This window comes from Vulpes lagopus, chromosome 24 (assembly GCF_018345385.1).
Source record: "Vulpes lagopus strain Blue_001 chromosome 24, ASM1834538v1, whole genome shotgun sequence".
NCBI classification, from domain to species: Eukaryota; Metazoa; Chordata; class Mammalia; order Carnivora; family Canidae; genus Vulpes; species Vulpes lagopus.
The window spans coordinates 19,983,954-20,011,380 of record NC_054847.1 but is presented as its reverse complement, the minus strand read 5'-3'; the positions used below and the strand labels follow the sequence as shown (position 1 = coordinate 20,011,380).

The window sequence follows — 27,427 nt, the reverse complement described above, 5'->3', positions numbered from 1 at the left end:
GCAAGATACCTAGAAAATCTGCTGCACGATTCACATGTGACCGTACACATAAAGCATACAACACAATCTGCCACAACAAGATATCACAGACTAGATGCCTTAAAAAAAATAGAAAACTATTATCTCACAAGCTTCTTTCCAGAGGCTTCAAGTCTGAGATCAAGGTGTTGACAGGGTTGGTTTCTTTTGACACCTCTTTCCTTGGCTTGTAGATGGCTGATGACTGCCTTTTCCCTGTGTCTTTACATGTTCCTCCTTCTCTGTGTATCTATGTCCTAATATCCTCTTTTTATAAGGAGATGAATCAAATTGGATTAGGGTCCATTTCAGTGACCTCATTAACATTAATTACCTCTTTAAAGAGCATATCTCTAAATATAGCCTTAATTTGAGGTGCTGAAGGTTAGGACTACAATACATAGATTTTTCACGAATGCAATTCAGCCCATAACAGAGTAGTATTCAGTAGCTGTGTTATTTTTATTATATTGAGCTTTTTATGTTTGAGCTGAGGAGTATGGCTTAAAGGTCTTCTTGTTTCAGTATGTTTTTCCTCAGTCAGCCTGCCACAATTCTGTCGGTAGCAATTTATTCTCTTAAAGCTTTCCTTTTTCTCCTGAGATTTTGCTTTAGTACTGCTAAGAGGCTTGGTTGGGATGAGTGTGGGAGGTACCACAACTCATCTGCTTGTTACTTAATAAGCTAAGTTATCAGTCATTTTTCACGACCATGAGAACAAGACACAGGAGACACAGATTTTGAAGAGAAAAAGTCTGTGAGAGCTTGAGCATACTAGTCCCCAGAGGAAAGGGGAATGGAAAATGTGAAAGAAAGATAATTTGTCTATTAGCCATTTGCTTGGGTTGATGATAGTTTCATCAACAGCTACTTCTTCCAACATGGCTACCAGTGATTTTGCAACATTGGGACTAAGTCTCAGAAATGGTAGGTATATAATAAATTACTGAATATAGTAAGTTCACTGATGTTGAATAACAATCAACACAAATAAGTAGGCTCTGCCTTAACAAATGACTTCAATGTAACAACTCAACAGGGAGTTATAAGACTTGAGCACGTCCATTTGAAATGGAGCTTCCTCTCACAAAATGATGTGCTAATGCAACTGAATAGTTAGCTGACTAAACTACATTTTCTTCTTGATGTTACATAATACTATTGTTTATCATTAATATTTGCATTTTCAATTTGTTTAGTCTAACATTTATTACCATTATCCTCAGTTGGTAAAGGAATTCTTTCCAATTCATTTTTAAATAGGTCATTTTTACAAACTTGACCATTTCCTTTGCTTATTACTACCTGTATTTACAAAACAAAAACTCTAAACAAGATCCCTCTGTAAATAACCCAGAATATACTGAATTCTTTCAGAGGTGTGCTCTTTTTATATTAAAATTCACCACTGTTGTTTATATTCTCAGACTCTAGTTTCCAAGACCAATAGTGAGGGTTTAAATTGACCTTTTCAATGTACTGACATTCAAAATTAAGATAATGTCCATTAGCTACACTACCCATAGAGCAAAAAAGAGATATGGTGTCACAGCCAAAAATCTCCCGATTTGTTAACTGTGATGGCTATGAATCAATGAAAGGATTCCAGCCTGCTCCTATACAGTTAGCTTTCCCACTGATGTCTTTTGCAAGGAACAGTACAGATTGTGACCACACTGCAGAGGAAATTCCACTGTACACATAGCAATTAAGACACATATGCTTCTAAAGATACTTAATGATCAGCAAAAGCCAATGTATGTGGTATGAAAATCAGAGTGCATGTGGACAAGCAACACTCTTTTTTTTTTTTTTTTATAAAAATGCTTAAGTTCCACTGCCCCATTTCCCAAATGTCTCCATTTCCACACACCTGATTTTCCTAGATTGCGTTCCTCCTCCACAGCGCAGAGACCTCAGCTCATTGTGGATTTTGCATGGAGACCAGTGTTCTACAACCCAGGAATACTGATTGCATTCACTGTAGCATGGGACTGCCTCATGCACCTGTCAAGAAGAGGGAAGAAACAAAAAATTATGTGGAACTATCCAAGTTATATAAAACAGCCTATCTTTTAGTAATGCCTGTGGAACATAACCCAAGAACTATACTCTGGCTAAAACAGCCAAATTACACTCCCCAAAAGCAAGATGTATTTGGCTTCTCTGAAATTACTGACTTGCCTAAAGAAACATACAGGGGTAATCAACTAAGACATAATGGTATACCTTCACAGAAGAGAACAAAGGACGGTCATTTCCTATCACTGAGAATAGGAATTCCATTACCATTTCATTTCCTCAAAGACCTCACAAAACATCTATTAGATGGTCCAGCTCTCAATTATATGGCATATCATATTCTCAGATGTACTTTAACATGTCAATTGAAACAAATATATGTAAGGAAAATTTACTCTTGAATATAAGAAGTCCTTATAATGCATAAGAAAAGTGGTATTATTTGCACCGGAAATTTCTCTTTATGACCCCGAATGATCAATGCTAACAGGCAGTCATTTAGCCTCCTGGGTATTGTGGCTTCATATGAATTCAGCTATTTGTAGGATGTTTTCAGAGCATAGCTATAACACACACACACACACACACAGACACACACACACACACAAGACAAACACTGCTAGACTATTAGAGACTGGGTATGAGTGATTACTGATTGTGAATATTTACAATTTCATGATAAAAACAATGATTACAGTAAATGAATTCTTAGGGTACTTCCTATGCAATTGTTTGTGATGATTTTTTTTTTCCTGAAATTGTATTCCAATGGATAGTCAATTGAGTTTGCCCGCCTTTTTAACACTGAATTTAAAATGCATTACTCAGTTTAGAGCACAGAACTCTCCCTCAGTAGGAAAATGTTTCATTGCATGATAGGTTATTCTAGATCACAAAAATGGCTCTAGTAGAGCATACTGATGAAGAGTGATTCAACCTATTACCAAAATAGTTAATTAATGCTCTTCCTTTTAAATAAGAACTTAAGCTCGAGATTTTTTCTCCCACTGCCTTTCTAATTCCACAGAATTGTAAATGATGACTAGGCAGTGCTATCCAAACAGAACTATTACTTGCAAGTTTCCACTAAATGTGAGGGAAAGCACTATGTAATGGGATAATCAGAAAACAAGATTGGAGCACTGTCAGCACGTTAGATGGAAATCAAATGAGAAAAGGTTATTTGTGAGACTACATCTTAGGAATCACAAATAATGTCAGAAACTATTTTTAACCATGGGGTTCTATTTGGCTCTCTCATGTAGAGCACACAAGGAAAAAGAAAATCACAAAGTGAAAAATATGTGAGGGCAAAATGAAAGGAGATGGGAAAATAGAAGTGGAAATAGATGTAGGAAAGTAAAGAATTAAGTAATAAAAGAAGCACATTTCATGCTGTGAATGCTGCCAAGAATGGAATGAAAGGTTTGGAAGCAGAACCTACATTAGAATAAGGAGGTAATAACTTGTAAGGGAGAAACGTCTGACTCATAGCATGGTAAAGGTAAGACGAAAAAATCTATAAAAATGAAGACATGACCCCAATGGAACAGACACCTGGAAAGTGAGGTGATCAAAGCTGAGGGTTTAGCCAACTCCCCTATACCACAGGAATGAAGATTGCACTGAATTTGTGGGCTCATTTTATAAGCTTTTCAATATGTATCAGACAGTTTAAATAAAGCTCTTTGGCTTTCATATGAGATACATGAAAGTCTGCCAGAGCACTTTGTATAAATCGGGGGTAGATGAAAATATTAATTAAAATATATCTTCCCATACCTCATGCATGAATTTGTGAGCAAATGGATGGAATATTCTGAGAGGGACCTATTCTTCTAAAGGTATCAATACTAAGCAGAGCTTACATTTTCACCCTCCCTCGTGCATAAAGCCCAAAGACACATAGAATAATGAAAGCCTGTGTAGTTGTCTGTTGCTCTGATTTACACATTTGAATGAATGTCTGATTGCATATTCGATTTACTATTTTTACTCTTTATGCTTTGCAATCTACACCTAAGTAGAGTAGCTAACCTCAATGAAAAGCTGTTGGAAGAGAGGGGGGGAAATCTATGTATGAAGATGTTGACCGACCTTCTTAACTAATGGGTAAAAAAAAATAGCACCTCTTAAAAAAGATTCACATGGATTGATTTGTTTTTTCCCCCCATAAATGTATGCTATTTTAATACTGCTTATACTGTCACTGCTAGCAGATAAACCCCTACCCTTCCTTCAAGGAAATCCACCAGTTCCACAAGACTTTGCCCATGACCTCTTTTTTACATGTTTTTGGTACTCAGTGGACAGTATTAGTTTTAAGCAGACTTGTGGCCAGATTACAACATCAGGATGCACACATATGGGACTGGGACAGTGCTGGTGGTTAGAACCTCATTGTGTTGCTGGAGGAGCAGACACATTTAATAAAGTCGCCATCTGACTAAGTGTTTCCTGCTTCTCACACTACTTTAGCTCTTTTCTCACTTTGCTCTTAATGTCTACTTTTTACTTTATCTAATGTCTATTTTTTACTTTAAATAAAACTGAGAGAATAAGCTCAGAGAAACACAATTTGTACCTTTCACACCTAAGGATGCTTCTAGTTCTAACAAAAGTCAGATCTGGACAAGCAGCATTTGTTTGGGTGGCTACTTAAAAAAAAAAAAAAAAAAAAACAAAAAAAACTTGAGTCTTAGGCAGGTGGAAGCTATGTTTCGATGGTATCTGTATTTCACAAGACATGGAGAATGGAGTGGGTTCAATAAGTATTTGTTGAATTGAAACTAATTTTTGAAGGGGCCCAGGTTGCTAGTTGGCCCTCACACAATTCTCTAGAGAACAACAGACTCACTAAACATAATATGAATGGGGTATTTTAAAAAGTCCAAATGACAATAAGAAGGAGGAAAAACAAAAGCCTTTCCTTTCCATAATGGGGTTGAGGTGAATAGCAATCACTACGTCATCAAAAGGTGCTGCGTGATGATTTTGTAATGGGAAAGACAGACTGTCCCTTAAGAATTGTGAGAATTATCTCCTTAAAGTCCTTGTCCATTAGGCATGGAAGCTTATTGAGAGGACTGGAAACAACCACAAGAGGCAAAAAGTGCAGCAGGCATTCAAGAATAAAAATTAACTACCCAGATGGCCAATTTCTTCTCCTGTCAGTCCTTTATGTTCTGGCTATTTCATATCTATTTCATATTGCTATTTAGTTGGTGCTTATTACAATTTTATAATGGAAATGTGTTAAAGCATGGACTTTATCAAGGAATCATATGGAAATGTTCCAAAGGAAAGAAATGAGCCATGGGAAAGTTAAATGAAAATCATTCCTAAATGGCACAAATTAGGAAGAAAATAACAGGGTTTAATAGGGCCATAGATGCTAAAAATGCCATTGAAAAATCTAAATCCTCTGAGAGAGGCAACATTTCATTCTCCTAGTAATGAGTTCTATTTATTACTTCTTCAGTGGGGAATTGTGTTTTTATAATTTTGCTAGTTCCAGAGTCACATCATAAACTCATTCATTGACTGAGTCTTTTAATATTTATTAAATAAGTCTCTGCTCATTGCAATTGATCATTTTAATTAAGTACTATTTTCTGACATCCATCTCTAACTATAGACAGATTTCCCTGGCATAAACTTGGAAGCAGGGTCTCTCTGGAGCTCAGCAGATGTCATTACTGCATATCAGAGTCCTAGGGTTCAAGGGCTCCAATAAAGCACACAAACAATAACCACAATAAAAACAAAAATAAAGGAAAAATGACTTCCAATTTTCTGTAGTAAAAACCCTTTGCTCCAGTGAAGCTGCCAGTCAACAACCATGTAGAAGTCTTCATGCTGGAGACTTCCATGCTGGGCACTTACTCAGCAGAACTTGACAATCAGTTCAAAAACCCATCTAGGACCAGAAATTCCTGCTAGTCTGGGCCAGGGCCTGTATATTGGAATATGAGAGGAAGTGGTCTCCTGGGAGTGAGATCAATAAGGTACTATGAGTTCCCTTCATCCCCAAATGCTGTGAGCTTCTAACATAAGATGTACAAATTTGCCTCAGGTCTAGGGCGCTCATCTCTTAATTCAAAGAGCTTTGCTCCCAAACCAGCTCTTCTCTACTTGTCTAGTGTTTCCTTTCTTTGTTTCTCCAGGGCTCATGCTTTCCCTTTAGGAGAGAACCCTATACTACACCCTTCCTCAACTTAACCAAATTTTGCTCCTTTTCACTGTTAATCAACTAAATTATGCATTCCTCTATTAAGAATGTAGGAATGACTGGAAAGTATTACATTTATACGAGTACACTTTTGCTTTCATTTGTGTTAATCATGTATTTACACTTGTCTCTACTCAGCATAATACATTCAATGCTACAGTTCAGTCCTAAAGCAACTACATCCACATGTTTTACAATGTGCTCATCACTGGCCCCTGGTTATCAAGGACACCATAAAATGCTGTGTAGAAGTTTACAGTTTACATAAGATATTTTATGTCTCAGGTCTCAATCATCAGGGTCATTTGAGTTACACAAGATTAGCAGAATCCCTATTTCTAGGTAAAAATAAATAAAATTTGAAGATGCTCAGTGAGTCATTCATGGGATGAATGGTGCTCAAACTGAGATGATTTTAGAATCCCACTCTGATGATGCAAACAGTGTGTGGGTTTTGCCTGTTTAGTTTGTTTGGGCACATTGCCATGCTCTGAGAATATCTTTCCAATGAGGAAAATAATGCTAATATTTATAAATTCCTAAGAAGGGAAAACCAAGAACAAAATTTTCAAAGATGTCTACATAGTAGATGATGCCTATTACTTTATTTATATATGTGTAACTGCACAAACAATTGATCCCAAGGCTTCAGGTACAGAGCCTCTTGATAATTTCAAAAAAGCAAGAAGTATCTCAGGAAACCAACTTCCAAGAGAAGGTCTAAGTCTTTTAGAGGGTTGCAATTCTTTGTGTGAATGGGGGGGGGGGGGTAAAAAATCCAAAACTGTTTTTAAATTGGTATCTGTGGGAAAACCATTATGCCTAACATTTTTGCAATGTGTTCCTCAACACATAAGGAGTTTTCTGGAAATCTGGAATAAAGTGACCCGTACTTGCAAGGTGGGCAACTGCCAGTTCCAGACTCAATGTTCAAGACTAAGGCCCTGGATGGCTTCCTCTTTCAAGACACTTTCTCACACTAGCTTCTCTAGCTACAAAGTAATTGAAAAGATTTCCCAAGCATGCCCTGTACTTATCCACATACCTGGTTTGTGAGTTCACCAGTGGTTTTAAATATATATGTTTTCTTTTCAGTTTTCATAGTAAAAAAAAACAAAAACAAAAACAACAACAACAAAAAAAAACACCTCAAAATAAACCTCAAAATGCTGAATGAATCTTATTTGCAAAATTAGGAGACAAACGGTTGAACTTAAAACCAATGGAAAGTTTATTAGAAAAGTAATGGAGGTGGCTACAGTACTCATCTTCTAAGAACAGTAGTTTCTGAGCTAGATGTACAGGTTCTGAGAACTGTAACATTGTATTGAGAGGCCCATAAATGCATTCCCATACCAAACCATGTCTGTAGTCTCAGTGAAGAATATAATCTCAAACATAGTGTCACCACCACTCATCAAATGAATGTAGGCAATGCTGTGATTAATGAAGTTTTAATTTAATTTGAAAGCATTGCTGTATTTGAAATTGCTCATTAGAAAGTTTTTCAATCCAGTTTGGCCAAAAGTACAAGATCCTTATAAGAAAAATGTAGAGAATTACTGCCTTTACATACAAAAGGAGGAAAAAAAATGGACTAACAATGAGGCTATGCCTTAAAAACACATTACTGTTTCTATTTTGATAGAAGATACGTTGTACAGAATAGCCTTTTTCTAAAGTGAATATGCAAGAATGTTTCGTATGAGAAGGTCTAACCTCTAGAATTTTTTCCCTTTCATTTTTTAATCGTCTAAAGCACATAACCCATTACCTCCAGTCTGAATACCACTGATGACTGAAAAAATAGGGTCCTAAGCCGTGCACATACTTCCTCCCCTACCCCATTTTTCCTGCCTCCCTTAGGATATTACATGTAACCTGAACTTTACAGAGGGTATTTAATTTTGGGGAGCCACCAAGTCATCATGTAAAAGACCATAGTTAAAGCTCAGTTACCTGTGTTAACGTAATTTAGATTATTTGTAATGGCAAACAAATAATAATGCCTTAGTTTTTTTAACCCACAATATTTCCCAAGTAGCAGATTTACATTTCTTACTATGCATGATTTAAATGACTATGAAACTACAGTCCTATAGTGAAATGCATGGTAATAGGCAATCAACAAAAATGATGGTTGTGCAGATCCTACACAGTACATGATATTTTACAGTAGAGCACTAACACACACATACACACAGGAGCACGATCAGACTCCCTCTGTGTCTGATAGGTGGTACAGAATTAAGGGAACATATTGACATAGACAAGTTGGGGCACGCTGAACTATAAGGCCTACACTCTGTACCTCAGCACTAGTAACCAATCATGAAAGACAGAATAAGGGGGAAACTCACTCCAGAGTCAGACTGACTTTTCCAACACCCTGGGAGATGCCACCCACTGCCATGCTGTGTTAACTGAAAAGAAATTAGATGGGATTTTTGCAGATTGCTCATAATATGCCAAAGACTATTATCATGGTGGTCCATTGGATTTTTGTAGAACAGCTTGCAGTAATCAGTAATCACACCGAAGTGGAGGGGAAAAAAAAAAAAAAAAACCCATGCCAATATCATGGATATTTCCAGAAGACTCTGGAAGAGTTGAACTAATAGCCCTTCAGAAAGGAGGTTATGAATGAACCTTGAGAACATTATATGAAATAAGCTAATTACAGAAGGACAAATACTATATGAGTCCACTTACAGGAGGTATTTCAAATAGTCAAACTCATTGAAGCAAAGAATAGTGATTGTCAGGGGTAGAAGAAGAGGGAAATGGGAAGATGTTAAATACTGAACATATAATTTCAATTATGCAAAATGAATAAATTCTAGAGATCTGCCTACAACTTTGTGCTATGGATAACAAATACTGTATTACATACTTAAAAATTTATTGAGGGTGGATCTCATGTTAAGTTTTTTTTTATTTTTTATTTTTCATGTTAAGTATTTCTACCATAATAAAAATTTTAAAATTTAAAAAGAGAGTGTGTCTCAAAGTTAGATTGTGCCATGGAAACCAGACTAGAGAAAAAACAAACCAAAACAAAACGTGCCTGCCTGCCCTTATTACATATGAGATACTGTTGAGAAGTTTGGTGCAAAGATTAGATAGATAGATAGATAGATAGTTAGATAGATAGATAGATAGTTAGATAGATAGATAGATGGATAGATGATAGATAGATGAATGGAGAGAGAGAAAGAGAAAGTATGTGAGTGGGTGAGTCTGTCACTTATCTGGGTCACAGCATATGACCATCAGAAATCAGGGGAGAAACTTTCTCTGTAGACAAGAGCCTGAAATGGAAACTCCTGCCTTCCAGCAGGTAACAAAAGTTTTACAAGTTAGAGGCATAAAGCAGAAATGAACAGACCTCAGTTCTTACAAACACACATCCTCAGGGTATCTAGATCAGAAAGGTATATGGTACTGTTTAGGGTTTATCAAGACAGGGAGGAGAAGGGGTTTGGCCTGAGGCTTGCAACTCATTACCTAAGTGTCAAACAAAAGTGAAAGCTTGGGGGAAAGTCTTTACTCTCCTTATTGGCCTTTGCTAGGACAGGATCTTGTACAGCTAGCTCCCACTTATTCTCAGTAGCTAAGAGCATCATGCTATCCCTATACTTTAAGATACATACAACTGTTTCTTCACTCACTAAATGCAAAAAGCCTGTGAAAACATGCCTAGGAAATCAATATAATTTGGATGATAAAAACATAATTGCATAAAGAAGTAGTTTAATCTAAGTTGCACACCCCTTAGGCAGAGAAATCCTATGTTTGTGTGGCCAGCCTCTCAAATACAAATGACAGAGAAAAGCCCTAGTTAGGATAATCTAATAGGAACTACTTTGGATGAGAAATTTGCCAATCAAGCAAACAAACCAAAATGTAAATATAATTCTCATAAACTGTACACAAGGGCCCCTGTACGTATGAGATGAAGCCTGGAGACTGCAGCTAGCTGGGGTAAGTAAATGGGGAAATGTGGTGAGATAGAATTTTATTTGTAGACAATGGGAGCCACTAGTTTCTGAGATTTCTATCAAGAGATATACTCCAAATAAAGTTTGGGGAACATAAATTACCTCAAACAGAAGGGAGATGAAAGTGGGAGAGAGCTCTGAGCAAGGCAGAAATGGCAGCAGTCCCAGTAGGAGGCTACAGTTTGGGAATAATGATCTTCGTAACTGCTATTTCCACAAAGCTTCCAACACGATGAGGAAGAAGAGACACTGGGATTTGGAAGTGAAAATGAAAGAGACAATCCAAACATCAGTGCTACTTTTTGAAATTATTTAAGATTAGTGTATTCTAGAACCTAGGGACACATGAAAGCTTCCTCTTTTTCACCAACAGAATTGTGAAGAAAAAGACAAGGCATCAGTTTCCTAAGAGCCCTAAATTCCAGGGAGTATTGCTAATGAGCAGAGCAGCAGAAACTCTTGGGTATTTGCCCAGAAAACTTTTCATGACATATTTACCATCTTATCTTGTCTTAAGTTGGCTTAGTTGGCATAAATCTGATGCCATATAGGACCTGAAAAGCAATCCAGTCTTTGTAGGATTTGCTCAGAACTTACCAATACTAGGCAAGCACAAAATTGGCTTCCAGCACCATGACCAAAAAGAAAGCCTCATAATTGGTGTTGCACATGCAATGAGAGCTCTAAGCTCATCAGGCTATAGTCGTTTAATCATTACCACAAATAAACCTTACCTACTCTGAAATGCATCAGAATTCTCATATAGCACTATTTCATTTTTTTAAAAGATTTTATTTATTCATGAGAGACACTCAGAGAGAGAGAGAGAGAGAGAGAGAGAGAGAGAGATAGGCAGAGACATAGAGGGAGAAACAGGCTCCCACATGCAGGGAGCCCAATATGGGACTCCGTCCTTGGGACTCCAGGATCACACCCTGTGCCAAAGGCAGGTGCTAAACTGCTACGCCACCCAGGTGTCCCATATAGCACTATTTCAACGGTCAATCAGGAAGTCAAAGAGAACAAAAGGAACCATTAAAAATTTAAATAAAAACTTAAAAAAAAAAAAGAAAAAGATGGTCCTTTTTCTGGTTAGTAAAACCTATTTTTAAAAAAAGGAAAAGCAGGGATCCCTGGGTGGCTCAGCGGTTTGGCGCCTGCCTTTGGTCCAGGGCACGATCCTGGAGTCCCGGGGATCGGGTCCCGCATCGAGCTCCCGGCATGGAGCCTGCTTCTCCCTCCTCCTGTGTCTCTGCCTCTTTCTCTCTCTCTCTCTGTGTGTCATAAATCAAAATAAATAAATCTTTAAAAAAATAAAAAAATAAAAGAAGGAAAAGCATAAGAATTGCTGACTGCAAACTTCCTTCCTAAGTTGGCTAATTTCTACAAGATCCTAGCATAAAAGGCAGGAGAAGAGAAGGAAATCACTGTACTTTTCATCCAACAAAAACAGATGCAATTATTAATTCCTTATAGGCCGGAGCCAGAGAGGAAAATAATTATAAAATATCTTCAAGAGACTTTTTGCACAAAGGTTATATGTTACACACACACAGAACTACCTTTTTCTTCTGTGCATAAACATATAAAGCAGCTGTTCTCAGCCTGCACTGTGCTCTCACAGTGTTCCCTGTTAAAATGCAAGACCAGGCACAGCACAAAATGGCTTTTTAAAATGTGAACTCTTAGTGTGAGTTCTCCCATAACAAACCTGATGTGTCGGGGACAAAGTTAAAGTGAAACAGAGAGTCACACATGATGTTTTATAACCCAGGATAGCACAGCCTGACCTTTGCAGAAATGAGAGGCAAGATTGATTGGATAATGGAATCCCTGCCATTCACTTACATGGTGATAAATTGAGATCCTGGCTCCGATTTTCACCCCAGTTTCCTGAGTCGGAGAGTCTTATTAGGGACTAATTGGAAGCTGCTGCTTTACGGAATAAAAAATATTGCATTGCAAACATTCTTCCTCTGAGGCAGACAGTGAGGAAGACGCAAGGACTAAGGCAGACCTTTCTGGTTCTTCATGAAATAAAAACAGAAGATGATTGCTGCAGGAAAATGATAGTTTAAGGCAGACAGTACCTGGCCTCTATTTTAGTAAACTTTATTGCGACCAAAGGGAAGACAGCTGATAGTAAGAAGTCATGTCTAACAAGAGCAAATATTACTATATACAACACCAATAACAAACCTATTCCTGGGTACTTCCACCCCACAGGTTATTCAAAAAAACATGACAGTGAAGGTCTTAAAATGTGCTACAGTATGATCAGTTAACCCATTTACAAAAGTGGACATTTTCTACAAATTTGGCCGGGATAAACGGTTAAACCATAAATATACCTGTGCCTGTGCAACCAATAGCAGCCTTCCTGGGATCTGTACTAAGGATTCCAGAAATCGTTTTTTGTACAAATAACCCTCCCTGCCCCACCAAAATAAATAGGATATAAAGTTATTTCATGTCCCTGGTTTCTACCTTGTGCTTAATAGATGTATATTTGCATAAATATAATGAGTGCAGAAATATTTCTCTGAGCATGCTTCCTGAAGAGCATACACCTAGCACAAAACATGATGCTAGCATCATCTGGAGCTAAAACTATTGCCCTCTTTACAATTTTACAGGAGTTTCAGTATTATACATTAGTAATTAAAATCTAATTGCCTATAATTGTACTCTGGTCCCATGATTTGGAAGTAGATATCCAAATTAATTCCGAGCCTTATGTTTTTAGATTTATATAATTTCAAAATTCTCTCATTTCTAAATTTCTGATCTCTGAATATAGATGCTAGCAATTGGACAATATTACCCCCCACTTCCCCATTCCAATTATGGGTGCCTTGAATTAAGAAATATACTAGCTTCGAAAGCAATTGACTTTGTATTCCCTTTTAAAAAAAAGATATTATTTATTTATTCACAAGAGAGAGAGAGAGAGAGAGAGAGAGACAGAGACACAGGCAGAGGGAGAAGCAGGCTCCATGCAGGGAGCCTGATGCGGAACTCGATCCCAGGACTCCAGGATCACACCCCGAGCCGAAGGCAGGCGCTCAACCACTGAGCCACCCAGCTGTCCCTGACTTTGTCTTCCTGAAAGGCAGGTAATATTCAAGGTGATCAGCACTCACCATGCTTGGCTAAAGGCAGAGTCTGCTGGCATGAGGGAGCCAGGCTCATAGTGACTATGGATCTCTCAGAAGGTGGAGGTGATACCTTGCACCCTGCATTGCACATAGCCTTTGGCATGGGCAGGGCCCTTGACAGACTCAATAAATTCCTGTTGAACTAAACTATAGGAAGCACCTGGGTGGCTCATTTGGTTAAGTACCTGCCTTCAAACTCAGGTCACAATCCCAGGGTCTTGGGATTGAGCCCCACATCAGTCTCCCTGCTCTGTGAGGAGCCTGCTTCTTCTCCCTCTTACCCAGCCTGCTGCTCCCTCTGCTTGTGCTCTCTGGCAAATAAATAAAGTCTTTAAAAGAAAATAATCTGCCTTAGCAGGAATCACCTGCTTTGGATTGATGAACTTGACAAATTGACATTTGTAGAGTAATTTAGGAGATGAGCAGCCATCAAGGACTTTACTTGTTGTATTGGATTCTGGTTCTCCATTATTGGATTATTTGGGACCCTATTAAGTTAATAATGGGGTCCTCTTTGGGGTTACCTTCATTTCACTCATGAGGTGATCCTTTATTTATTTTTTTTTTGAGGTGATCCTTTATACTGTGTGAAAAATTATCTGTGGTCTAGTGAGCAGAGAAGGAAGCTGTGAGAAAGGGGGTTTGTATTAGGTTATGCCACTGATTTCTTGGCAGCTCACTTAAGGGACTCTCAGGGTCTACCTTTTGGTTTTCATCTCTTGACTTTAGTGTGTATTTTCAAGAGAAGAACAATAATGATATATGAGCTTTAGAAAGTTTGAGAGTTCACTGTAATAAGTAATAATATCTGTTTTGAGGAAGATCAGCATTGAAACACGGAACTGAAGGTAAACTTTATGATCATCTAGTTCAACTGCACCATTTTCTTTGTCAAAAACACACCGGCATTTCCATGTGGATTAACTTGATAAACTTAATAAACTTTACAATAAACATTGCAAGTTCAAAACCTGGGAGGGATGATAGAATGATAGAGACAAATGCCTTGAAGTTTTATGCTTTCTCACCCTCCACAGCACCTAATATATTGCTGAGAAAAAGAGATGTACAATCAGTGACAGCTAAGCCAGCAAAACAACTTCAGTCACTCCAAAAATAGCACTATTTCTGATAAAGATACAAGGGGTATTTACAATTCCATAGTCACATCAATTTTTGACATTTCTTTTGAGTATGAAATGGTTCCTCCTAAAAAGGCAAAATCTTTTTAGAGCTGAGACATATAAAGTGCCCAATGTTGCAAGACTTAATTAAAAACTATTAATTTATTGATCACTTACAAGGCAGAGTAGCATTGAGGAGGAATAGAATAAATATAGAATGAATATAATGAGAACTATTCTTCATTAAAGATACATGTTATCAGATAACAGCAGTTATAGATTGTTTAACAGCTGGAACTAGGTATCTTATTCACTCATGTATTAATTCATCAGATACTACTGATGTTCTACTACGTAACACCAGGAACCTCCTTAACCATTGGATGAATAAAGATGACACAAATCCTTTTCTTTTGCATGTTCTTGAACTATGGCCCATGGGCCAAATATGACCTGCCACTTTTTCTTTTTTAAAAAATGAGATATACTTTTTCCTAAAATTCTCTTTTATAGTATACAATTCAGTTTTTGTAAATGCATTTGTAAAGTTGTGAAATCATCACTACTTTTGATTCCACAATATTTTCATCACCCTGAAAAGATGCCTATGCCTACACTAGCAGTCATTACCCATTCTCTCCTTCCCCCTTCCCCTGGCAACTGACCATTATCTTTTTGCCTCTTTTCTTACCTATTCCAGACACTTCATATAAATGAAATCATATAATATGTGGCCTTTTGTGTCTGGTTAATTTCACTGAGTATAATATTTTTGAAGTTCATACATGTAGGACAAGTACTTCATCATTGTTTACGGCTGAGTAACATTCTAATGTATTGATAGACCAAATTTGTTTATCCATTTTTGGATAGTTGATGGAAATTTGGGTCGTTTTGATCTTTTGGTTATGAATAATCATGCTATGAATATTTGTGTACACATTTTTGCATTGGATTTATGTTTTCGATTCTGTTGGCTATATACCTTGGAGTAGAATTGTTGGGTCATGTGGAAACTGTTTATGCTTACTTGTTAACTGCAAGAGTTTTCCAAAGTGGCTGTAACATTTACATTTCCTCTAGGAATGTACAAGGGTTATGATTATGCTACCTTCAACCTTATTATTGTCTTTTTTATTGTGATTATAGACATCTTAGTGGCTGTGAAGTGATACCTCATTGTGATTTTGATTTGTATTTCCCGAATGTCTAATGATTAGCATCTGAGCATCTTTTCACGTGCTTATTGGCCATTTGTATATCTTATTTGGAGAAATGTCTACTAAGAATCTGTACCTGTTGATTAATTAGTCTTCTAATTGTTGAGTTTTAAGATTTCTTTGTTATTTCTTGGATACTGAATCCTTATCAGATAGATGATTTGTAAATATTTTGTCTCATTCTGTGGATTGTCTCAGCACTTTTTTGATGATGTACTTTGAGTTACAAAAGCTGTTAGTTTTGATGAAATCCAATTTACCATTTCTTCCCTGTCACAGCTTGAGCTTCAGGTATCTGTTGTCTAATCAAAGGTCACAAAGATTTGCACCCATGTTTTCTTTTAACAGTATATAGTTTTTACCTTTAAATTTTGGTCTTTGAGGATGCCTAGGTGGCTCAGCAATTTAGCGCCAGCCTTCAGCCCAGGGCGTGATCTTGGAGTCCCAAGATCGAGTCCCGCATCAGGCTCCCTGAATGGAGCCTGCTTCTCCCTCTGCCTGTGTCTTTGCCTCTCTCTCTCTCTCTCTCTCTCTCTCTCTCTCTCTCTGTGTGTGTCTCATGAATAAATAAATAAAATATTTAAAATAAATAAATAAATAAATAAATAAATAAATAAATAAATAAATGTTGGTCTTTGGCCCATCTTTAATTAATTTTTCTCTGTATGGAATATGCCTTCTTTTTTATTTGTATAGCTCATATTTTTTTGTTGAAAAATTAGATATTTAAAATAATATAATATGGAAACTCTGGAGACCAGCTTCTTCCCTCTCTCCAGTATGTGTTGCTGTTGCTGCTATTATTATTGTTGTTGTTGATCAACTTTTTTAACCTAATTCTGTGAAGTCTGTTTGTCATACCTAATGATATCTCTGTCTAATGATCTGATGTCGATTCCCCTTAATGCCTGGCACCAAAATTTCTCCAGTCTTTGCTCAGGGCCTCTGTGTGTGTTGAGGCACACATTTAACCCTCAGCCAGGCCATTTACAATTTTCTCTTTGTGTTAATTTTCTGCTTGCACAGAGACTTAAGGTTAGCCTGAAGCGAAAGAGTCTTTCTTGTTAGGGCTTTCATAAGTATGTGCACAGCTATCTGCATGTCCATGGTCTTGTAACTGCCAGGAATATGTCAGAGTTTTTCCAAACTCCTGTTCACATCTTATTCCCTAGCTTTTTCTTTTAAGCTTTTTTGTTATTCTATTGTTTTTCCCTACTGTTAACTATTGTCTCAGGTAGCTACAAGTTAAACAATTACCTCTGATTGTTTTAGAGTAATATGTCCAAGTTCTTCACACTGAGCCTGTTCTGAGGCAGGTCAAACAAAAATAGCCTTGTGAATGGGTTCTTCCAGGGAGTCACCAGACAGTTAAATAATGACACTTCTTCAAGAATAAGACCTTGAAGGAGCTCCAATCCTGTTCAGCCCTCTCCAGTGGCTGACAGGCTACTTATTATTATTGTTACTTATTATACTACAATTGTGGGCAGCTTCATTTAAGAACACTATGGAGCTGCAGTTATGAGCACTGATGTAAAACAATTTAAAATGTAATAATCTGTTCTGAGATTTAGCCATTTTCCTTGAATAAATGTTTCCCATATTGCACAGCTTTTGATTAATTTACAGAGTCCTAAGAAACATTACTTGGACAATTTTTGCCAGTATTCTTATTGCTTTTATGCAGGAAAGGATTTTGGGAGATCCCTCCTCTATTATTTTTACTGATATTGCCTATTTATTTAAATTTTACTGAGTCACAGACATGTTCATTCATGTAGGCCTTATCTATGACTGCTTTTGTGCCACTATAATAGAGCTGAGGAGTTGTGGCATGATCTTAATGCCTGTAAAGTTATATTTGCTTACCCTTTCTCTATAACCCAGTCCATTCCACAACATATTCTCTATGTTATAGTCTATATTAAACTTCTAATCGTTTATTTCTTACATTGTAATTTTATGAACCAATTTTGAGAGAAATCTTCAAACGAGTGTCTTTTTTGGTGTAAAGTTAAATAAAAAGGAAATATACTAATCAATAAGATAAAGGATTGGTTATTCAGTAAGAATTATGTCATGAACAAGGAGAAGGATATACACAATTTTCAATCTATAAAAAAATGACTTTATGTCAACAAAATGAAACATTTGGGGTCAGTGAGCTAAAACACCACCTCAAGTTGCATGTACTATGGTACATAGTAGATAGCCCTGTTAGCAAAAAGTCATTATTTTCACTCAGAGAAAGAGGTTTCTAAGGGACTCTAAGAACTCATCCTGACAGATCATTATAATAATCTTAGAGTTAAATATGAGACTATGAAATGAATCTTTAATTTTAGCAAATGCATCTTCTTCATCAATGGTTTGTGTAGGCCGACCATGAAATGGGAGATGACCCTAAGAATAACATGTCATAATTCTATATGCCATATGACCAGAAAAAAACAACTTGACCATTTAGAAGACACTTAGATATAAGAGAAGGTAACACATTATAAAATTCTTTGGATTTGAAATCCTGCTATCTAACTCCAGTTAATAGTAGGTTGAATCAGTTGAAGTTGTATATTCTATACCCTCCCCAGTGTACAGGATCCAAATTACCTAGCCATTTTATTTTTCATTGACAGACCCTGTAAAACTTTGCACAGGAAAAAAAAAATCTGGATTCTCCTCTAACTGACAAACTCACTTTTAGGTGTACTTAGCTCTTGGCTCCTAATGCATCAGAAATATCACTCTAGTCTACTATACTGGTAGCCTCTGAAAACGTTACTGATGTTTTTATTTATTATATGACCAACAATATTTTTTAAAAATTAGGGTGGACAGAGATAGCATGTGGATTTATTAAAACTATAAAGGAACTTGAGATTTATATGAGAAATTGATGTAAACCTGAAAAAGATTAATTCCTTTAAAGAACAAAGAGAGAGATTGAAAGAGAGAAAACTATTGATATGCTAAATGCTATTTAGTGACCCTGAAATCAGCATCTCAGGAATTTTTGTATGGAATTTGTATGGAATTTTTGACGATGTTTGGAGATAGAGAGATCAAGCACAATACCATCTAATATACTCTGAAAGTACAGAGCAGATTTAATATCAGAAACCTTTCCAGGGCCTGATATATTCTGATTCTAAAGTCGTAAAGTGTTATTTTCTCGATTTCATAAAATAATATTGGCATGACAAATTTAAGCAGATACAAATCAATTTTCTGGATCTCTAAAATGGTCATTCTGCTGGTGTAAAGTCATACATTTAAGAGCAACATACAGGCAACTGACTCTCCTACGGGAAGATATTTTTCTTCCGTGTGTGAACAATGTTTTGATCGTGATTTACAAAGAGAAAAAAAGCTGATTTGTGAAGGAAAACATCAAAGCTTCTTTTCACTAAATGAAAACAGTAAAGATCAAAACAGATTGCAACACCAACCTGAGCCTTTGTAGAAGTCCATGTTGGCAGTGCATGACAAGCAAAAAGGAAAGAAAATTATATATGCATTAGTTGAGCTGCTATTATAATGCAGAATTGAAAAAAAAAAGTAGAAATCCTTTTCCCGGGTTATTCAAAATTAATGGCTTACATTTCATCTAGAATTTGAATGTTTCCCTCCCAAAAATGCTTTCTTTTAGTAAATATGAAACATATAATTGTGTAGGATAAAGAACACATGGATCTGAAAAAGTTGAACAGGTTTTCCCCAGCTGTCCTCTGGCTATGAGGGTTGAGTTCTAAGAGAAAGGCTTAAGGAAATACATTAAATCTCTGAAGCTTAACTCAAATTCCCTTAGTATCCCAGTTACAGTTCACCAATCAAAGCAGGAAAAAAAAAATTAAGGATACAGCACGTGTAGACCAGACTCTTAGAATGTAGACTCCATGATACTTGTTCTTACTGCCTACTTTTTCTGCATCATGTATCTTTACTTTTTAATCTTATAATTTTAATTTTGAACTTATTTAAGTGGCTATTAATTACTGTCATTTCTACAAATAGATTATAAGACTATATGCTTCCCAAGAGCAGGGCCAGAAACATTTTGTTCTATTGTTGTTCATCGTTGTCTTCCCAATGTTCATCTAGTGCCTGGCATTGAGTAGATATTTCAAAAATATTTGTAGAAATATAAATGAATGTAGTCCCAAGGCAATGTAAATCACAAATTTTATGATATGTCTGAGGAACTATAACCCAACTCTCAAATCAATTTTCTATTTGAATTCGTTTTTTACATAATAGATCATAAATCTTAACACAATAATAGTTGCAAAGAATCTAAGTTGGGTAGGTCAACTAAACATCCATATACCTGGTATCTTGCGAATTCTAGTCACATTTGAATCAATCCATCATCATCATAATCTGTAACTAATGGTTGTTTACAACCAGAAGTCACTTCACAAACTTAGCAGGTAGCTAAACTTACTATCAGTATTTCAAAAGCGCTATTAAAATGGATTTGTTGGTTATAAATAATACAGTTCAAAAGAGTATTATTGGCTTTATATAGAAGTATAAAAACTTGTAGAAGTGGTTAATGATAAGGAACTTAGGGAAATTTCCAATAGTAGAGAAATGTGTTTCATGATAATGGCTAGATATAATTAAGTCAAAATTAAGTGAACGATGAACAATGTTCACATAATTATTTTATTGCACATTAGTATCACATCTATGGAAGTGGTTCATTTGCTTCAATAGTTAATATTAAATATTTTAATATTTAAATTAATATTACTACCAAATCTTGATGATTGCTGCTTGTGGATTGGAATTTAGAGAGATGAACAGAGAGATTTGGGTATATTGTTTGCTTTACTCATGTGGTGTGTCAACACCTTGAGTTTTTTGGCCTATCCAGAACTTAGAGTTAGTAGGGTTCTGTGAATACAGCTCTACAGCTCAAGGGTTGCTAAAACTATTTCATTTCAGTTAATTGCACATCTATAGAAAACATGTATAAATATGTGTAAATAACAAATGCATTATTAATATTAAAAGCCAAGAATTCTCTCAATGAATAATAATGGGTAATTTCTTTAATATAGTTGGCTACATTTCTAAAGAGCAATAATCAAAGTAACTTCTTTGTTATCGTCAGGATATTTACCAAGGAAGTTTTTCAAAGCATTAATAATCATATCAGATCTGGCAATGTGACTCTACTTGATGAACTCAGTTATTTTCCAGAAACCACATATACTACCTTTTCTTTTTCTGTCTTTTAAAAAAGCTTGGTACTATAATGATTTAATCTGTGGTTAAAGTATGTAATTTTTGGATGAGATTAATCCTCTATTGTTAATGCTCAAAATTCTTTGAAATATTTCAACCACTCTCACCTCTAGATGCAACCTTATTATTTTTTTTCCTTAGCCTAACTTATACTGTTTTTGGCTCTTTCTACTTTAAAATACTACTATTGGATAAACTGTAATGTGCCTAAACAGAAACTGCCCACCTTTCCTGCTGTGCCAACTCCATTTTCACACATCTAAATACTACTCTAACTTTAAAGCTCAGTTCAGGTCTGACTTTCTCTTCCTCTAAATTTCCCCAAATCTGTGCTTCCATACTTCTCTGGATTCCCGAGGCTCAAACAAAAAAATCCCACAGGAATATATATATATATATATATATATTCTATGTTTCAAGATACAGTTTGAGTCTGTTTTAAGACTGGGATCCATAGAACATACATCCAACAAATTCAAACCAATTCACTTGACTACTCAAAACACTGCAGGAGCTCCTATTGCACTTAGAACCATACCTGTGGTTCTCTTATTCCTGACCCACTGAATTGTCAGGGAGCCCACCCTGCCTATTTCTCTAAAATTATCTCCAAGTCTCTCCCTGTAGCTCATTCCACTCCAGCCATTCAGCCCTTCATACTGTTCCTCAGACAAGAAAGGGAAAGCCTGTTTCTGTATCCCTCTCCATCTCCTCTCCATTATAATATTCGTTCTTTAGGCTTCCACAGCTTCCCTTCGCACATCACTCTGGACTATGCTTGATGTCACTATCTCAAAGAAATATTTCCTGATTATTCTATCCCTTTACCTTTCTTTATTTTCTTCATATGACCCATCATTACTTGTAAGTATATTTATAGGCTTACTTATTTGCAATCTATTTCCTTCACTAGAATATAAGCTTTACCTGAGCAGAGCTTTTGGCTGTTTTGTCCTTAGCTGTATTCTAAGCCTATGGCAATAGGAGGTACTACACAATTATTTATTTCACGAATAATTACCTCTTTATACATTAGGCACCAAGTATGATGTTTTAAGCATGGACTGAGAGGTTTGGCAACTAAAGAGTAAGAAAACTTGGTAAAAAGATACTTCGTAGATATGTTATGTGTGTCAGTGTGGTCAGCTTAAATAGGGATAGGTGTCATAATTCTATTTTTAGGCAACCTGATTTATTAATTACTTTAAATTACATATCAATGACAGTTAACAGACATGGTAATTAAGACAGCTTTCTAGGAGACATGAACATCTTTCTTTTTTGTTTACATGTGTTTTCTAGCACACACCCCCCTCTGCATTTCTACAAATAACGAATTTTCAGCCAGGTGTATTAACATGAATGGAGAAAAAACTGTTTAGACATGTAAATAATGAATACTAATTGAGGAAATGTGATTTGAAATATGAACCATAAGTAAAAATGAACTGATTTGTTACCAAATTTTACATATTATGTGCTTACCATAGTGCTAACTGTATTTACAACTGTTTTTAGACCCAAGCACCATAGTATAATGTACAATGCTGCAGAATATCTGAAATCTACCTTAGAAAAACTGGAGAACAACAGAGATTTTTATGAATAGGTAGTTAAAGAGGATTTCGGTAGACAAAATCAAATTTTGATTCTAGGAGGATATATGCATTGAATGGTTTTTCTTCTTATGAAACATTAAAATTAAACTAAGGTATGCCATAATAGTCATTCTCACTATTTTTATATGAAAGGATATGCTATTATATGGCTTTTATATTACAGTTATCCATTGTGATCATATCACATGTTTTTTTTTTTTTTCACTTACTGGAGAACCTCCCATAGGGATGCTAATGGTATATTTTTCACAGATCCATGTGTATGTTTCTGCATATCTTCAAAATTTGGGAAAAAATCTTATCATTATGTATATTTTTAATATAAGGTGCACAAAATGTCCCCATAAGTTATGTATTTTGTATTCAGTGCATGGGGACACAAATGATTTAAGTATTCTATACATTTTACAATTAAAGAGAAAAGCTATGGCACCGACATAACTCAAACATGCTTCCTCTTTCCTTTTTTATTTTTTATTTTTGCTTCCTCTTTCTTAGGGCGCCTGTATTGTGATGTCTCCTCAAAGATCAAATACAAAAAAAACGCATTCCCTAGGAATCTCATCAATGATATTTTTCAGAGCACAACTTCTAGTTAGTCAGAAAGTACTATTCTATGATCACAATTACATAGAAAGGATTGTGATGCACGATACAATAGTCACCACTGACTTCTAAAAGTAGATAAATGCTATTAGAACCCTGGTTATCGTTAATTGTCTGAAACTCTCCAAAAATAGGTAAGAGGGGAAAAAAAAGAAATGACTTTTTATTGGATGGTACAGAAACCAGAAACTAGAAATGGAGGAATAAACGTGTATCAAAGTAAAAGGGGAAATAGAAGGATCAGGAGAATAACCAGTGTTTCAAACTCTGTGGAAAATCAGAGTTGGAGCAAAACAAACTCCTCCACTAACACTATTAATTCCGCACAGATGCATGTGTGTGTGCTCATTTGTGTCCGCAGGTCATGTGTGGGCAGGCGTACATGTGTAGAGTTACTTATTACTTTAAGGATATTTGAATAAACAAGAGTGCTATTAGAGATAGAACGCTTTTAAGATTGGAGTTGTCAAATCAAGTGTTTAGTCAAAGTTTTCATTGTGCTTCCATCTAATAAGAGAATCAATCAGGCAGTCAAATAAACAACATTATCAGAGGCAAATTGCAGGTTTTGAGGGTCCTTTAATGAGATGCAACTTGCAGAAATCTCAGTAACCAAAAAGCCCAGTGGCATCCCAGGCTAAGTGAGTGCATGCTATGACTACATTAAGACAAATACAATCATCTATCTGGAGATTCATTACTTTCTTTTGCAGAGAGCTATTTATGTAACATTTACAATATACTACTTTGCACAGCACTGGATTAGGTCACTAAACAAAGCCATTTGGAATGGATTTTCTAAAATAAAGAAACCAAAACCATGAAGCAATAATAACTAACCAGCACTCCAACTGCTTTAACTGTTTGCTGCATAACAAAACAGCAAGAATCTTTTTTTTTTTTTTAATGGGTAGGCGTGCTAAAATGGAGTGATGAAATTAGATTAAGGTAAACTAAAAATCATAAAATAACATGAGAAAGAAGTTTTTCATGCAAAGATTCAGATATAGACTTAACTAGTGTAGGAATAACAGGTTTTACTCTGTATTCTGTTTATTTCTATGAGGCAAATTTATGGACAGTCATATTATGAAGAATTGCAACATTCCTAATACTAGAGGAATGAGTCAAGAATAATGCATTCTGAAGAAATCAAATTAACAGTGAAGAGTTATTTACACTCAAAATTAACATATTTTGTCTTCCTCATCTGATATTTCTAGGCTATATACTGTTAAGAAATATGCTACTTTGGGCAGCCCCGGTGGCCCAGTGGTTTAGCACTGCCTTTGGCACAGGGCCTGATCCTGTAGACCCGGGATCGAGTCCCATGTTGGGCTCCCTGCATGGAGCCTGCTTCTCCCTCTGCCTGTGTCTCTGCCTCTCTCTCTCTCCTGTGTATTCTCATGAATAAATAAATAAAATTTTAAAGAAAAAGAAGTATGCTACTTCATTATGTATCCCTGTATCATTATATATTTATATATAAATAATATTACATATAATTTGTATTACATAAGACATAGGTATGTGTATGTATGCATAGAAATATAGATATACAGATATGTAGGCATATGTGTTTATGTAGATATAAATCTATACCTATATACCTATTGTACATATTTAGTTTAACTGAGCAATCATTATATGGTCAAATACCTGCCCATTTTTCTGAACCACATATTTTAAGATGTTTCAACTCAATTTTTAATATCAAAAACATGGTTTATGCACTATTTTGATTCATTGGCATCAGACTTGTTTGTCCTAATGATAGACATTTAATGTATATAGTCACTAACCAGCTAGTTTATAGACTTGTTTGCATAAACAAGTTATAAAAATTCTAAATTAACCATTACTAAGAAACTATAAGATCATAACACTCTACAGCTAAGAGCAGTGTCAGAGTAAGAGGAAGGAGAAAGCCAACCATCCTCTGTATCTTGAGACAAACTCTGGGGAATACAAACAACGTATTTTGTCTCTATTCTATAACCATGCACTTTAATCGTTATGGGAAATAATTTAATTTCTTGCACTCTCTAATAAGAAAATCTTACCTTAGAGATGTTCACTCTTCCCCAAGGGCTGTAATCTCATCAAATTAAATCTAAATTAAATGTGTTTTGTAGGAATTTATTGTTATAAAAAACATAGAAACAATAATCTAGAATATTTTCCCCCCTCAATCTAAAAGTTTTGCCTTTCCTATAATTAGACTGTCTCTAGTTTCTTCAATGATTAGTAATACCAAAAGTCTAAGAATTTCCCTTTTAGGAGCTAAGTCAGTAATAACTTCATTTACTTAGAAAAACATCCTTTGCTGGCATTTGAAATGCAGAGAAAATGGCATAATACATTTGACCAAGAAGGTTCTAATGATTTCCCAAGATGCAGATTCAAAATGGTCCTAAAGTAATTGCAAGGTTTGTTCATTCATTCACCAAACATTTCTTGAAAGCTTCTGGTATTCTTATTATGCTAAACAACTGACTTGGTAAATCAGAGCTACTATCCTCACTTCCTTAAGATTCAACTCCAAAAATACAATTAAAATGAGCTCTTCCTTTCAAGTACACTTCATTCTGTCAAATATACTCTTTCTGTTTATTTTAGAAGAGTTTAATCATCTCTATTTGGCTATACACCCTGGATTTGGGCTGATTTAACCACAGAGAAAGCACTACTTGAAATTCTGTGAGAATACCACAACTCACCCAAAGTCTCCATGTCACTTCAGGAAGACACTTTACCACTAAGAATTTAAGATAATGCTGAATTAAGCATAAGTCACCAAGCAGTGGTATAAAGCAAATGAGGATTAAGGGCAAATAGTCACACAGGCTTCTTTGTCTTAAGTCCACCTTTAGCCCTTGCAATTAACTGCAGGTGTACCAAATTACATGCAGATATAATTGCACCTGAAATTAGCTGACTGCAGGTGTAACTGGTCAGTTGTACCCTCCCAAGGGAGTCCTTGGTTAATTACCTCAATTATTAGGTAATTATAGGTATAATTATATGAATTTCCATATAATTTTATTGCTTAAGAAATTCTAGTGCAGAAAGTAAGATAGTAACATGAGCTGCCATAAAATTTTTATTAAGTGAGAGTGTTTTGGGGTTTCAATGCTGAATAATTGAATTTCACACCAACAGTTCTTAGCCTGGGTGCCTGCCCTTGTACACATTCATTGTTTACTTGAATCATACCTGTATGTTTTGTTTTGTTTTGTTTTTTTTTGACAAAGTGGTGCAGCAAGGGCATCTGAGTCAGTATATTTTCTTGGATTCAGGATCAAGTCTAAATACCATCATTAAATGTCGGGAACATCATGCTCTGTAAGACTGCTTTCCTGATCTTCAGAGACCAAGCAATGTAAATATTATACAATCAAGATCTGTTTTCAGAGGAAAGCAAGATATGTATTTCACCTTACTGCTGCTCTGGGATAGAATGCCAGTATTCTCCTAGTAAAAATAACTTGCTCACTTCGATTTTGTTCTATTTTCTGGATATGCAAACAATGAATTTAACGTTTAACAATAAGATTCAGGCTATAAAAATGTTTTATACTACTCTAAAATCTATCTCAAATATTGCAGGTTTTTTGGATATTTGAGAACTGGTGAATCTGGCTAGTTATGCCTCAGAATTCAAGGATCTGTGGTGCTCATGTCCTAATCCCAGCTACTAAGCTCTTGCCATATTCCTTGTGGGACCAAGCCCTGTTACTTACTGAGAATATGGTCATAGGCTCTACCCGTGTTCTCAAATGCTTGAGTCTACTTTGTGCTCCATGAAACCCTGTTTGCTCTTTCCAGGCCTCCTGAAGTCCCATTCTGGATCATGACCCATAAGATCAGGGCTATAATAACGATCACAAGGACTCCCTTTAATGCTGCCTCTTTGCATCTCCCAATTGGGTCTTCAGCAGTATGGCTCATCTTCCTATCTTGATAATTAAAAGGGCCTTGTGCTAAAACAGCACAATTACCCAAGTGAGTCCAATGATCAATCTGACTTGAAGTGCTAGCTTGTCATTATAACTATCACCTGGCAAATTCAGGTGGTATCAATCACATTGCTATTTAGTCCTGTTTCTGTTTTGCTCCCACAACACCCTTTGCAGTATGAATTGTGCACGCTGTCACAGAGAAACATGGTGAGG

The 27,427-nt window shown here is 35.9% G+C and overlaps 1 protein-coding gene across 1 annotated transcript in view; it reads right to left on the bottom strand.

Moving 5' to 3' along the window:
* Positions 1–27,427, bottom strand: part of THSD7B (thrombospondin type 1 domain containing 7B) — a 732,294-nt gene that overhangs the window by 92,827 nt on the left and 612,040 nt on the right. Inside the window, exon 15 of the mRNA XM_041739265.1 lies at positions 1,892–2,025. Coding sequence (XP_041595199.1) covers positions 1,892–2,025 — 134 coding nt within the window. The remainder of the gene's footprint in view (positions 1–1,891; positions 2,026–27,427) is intronic.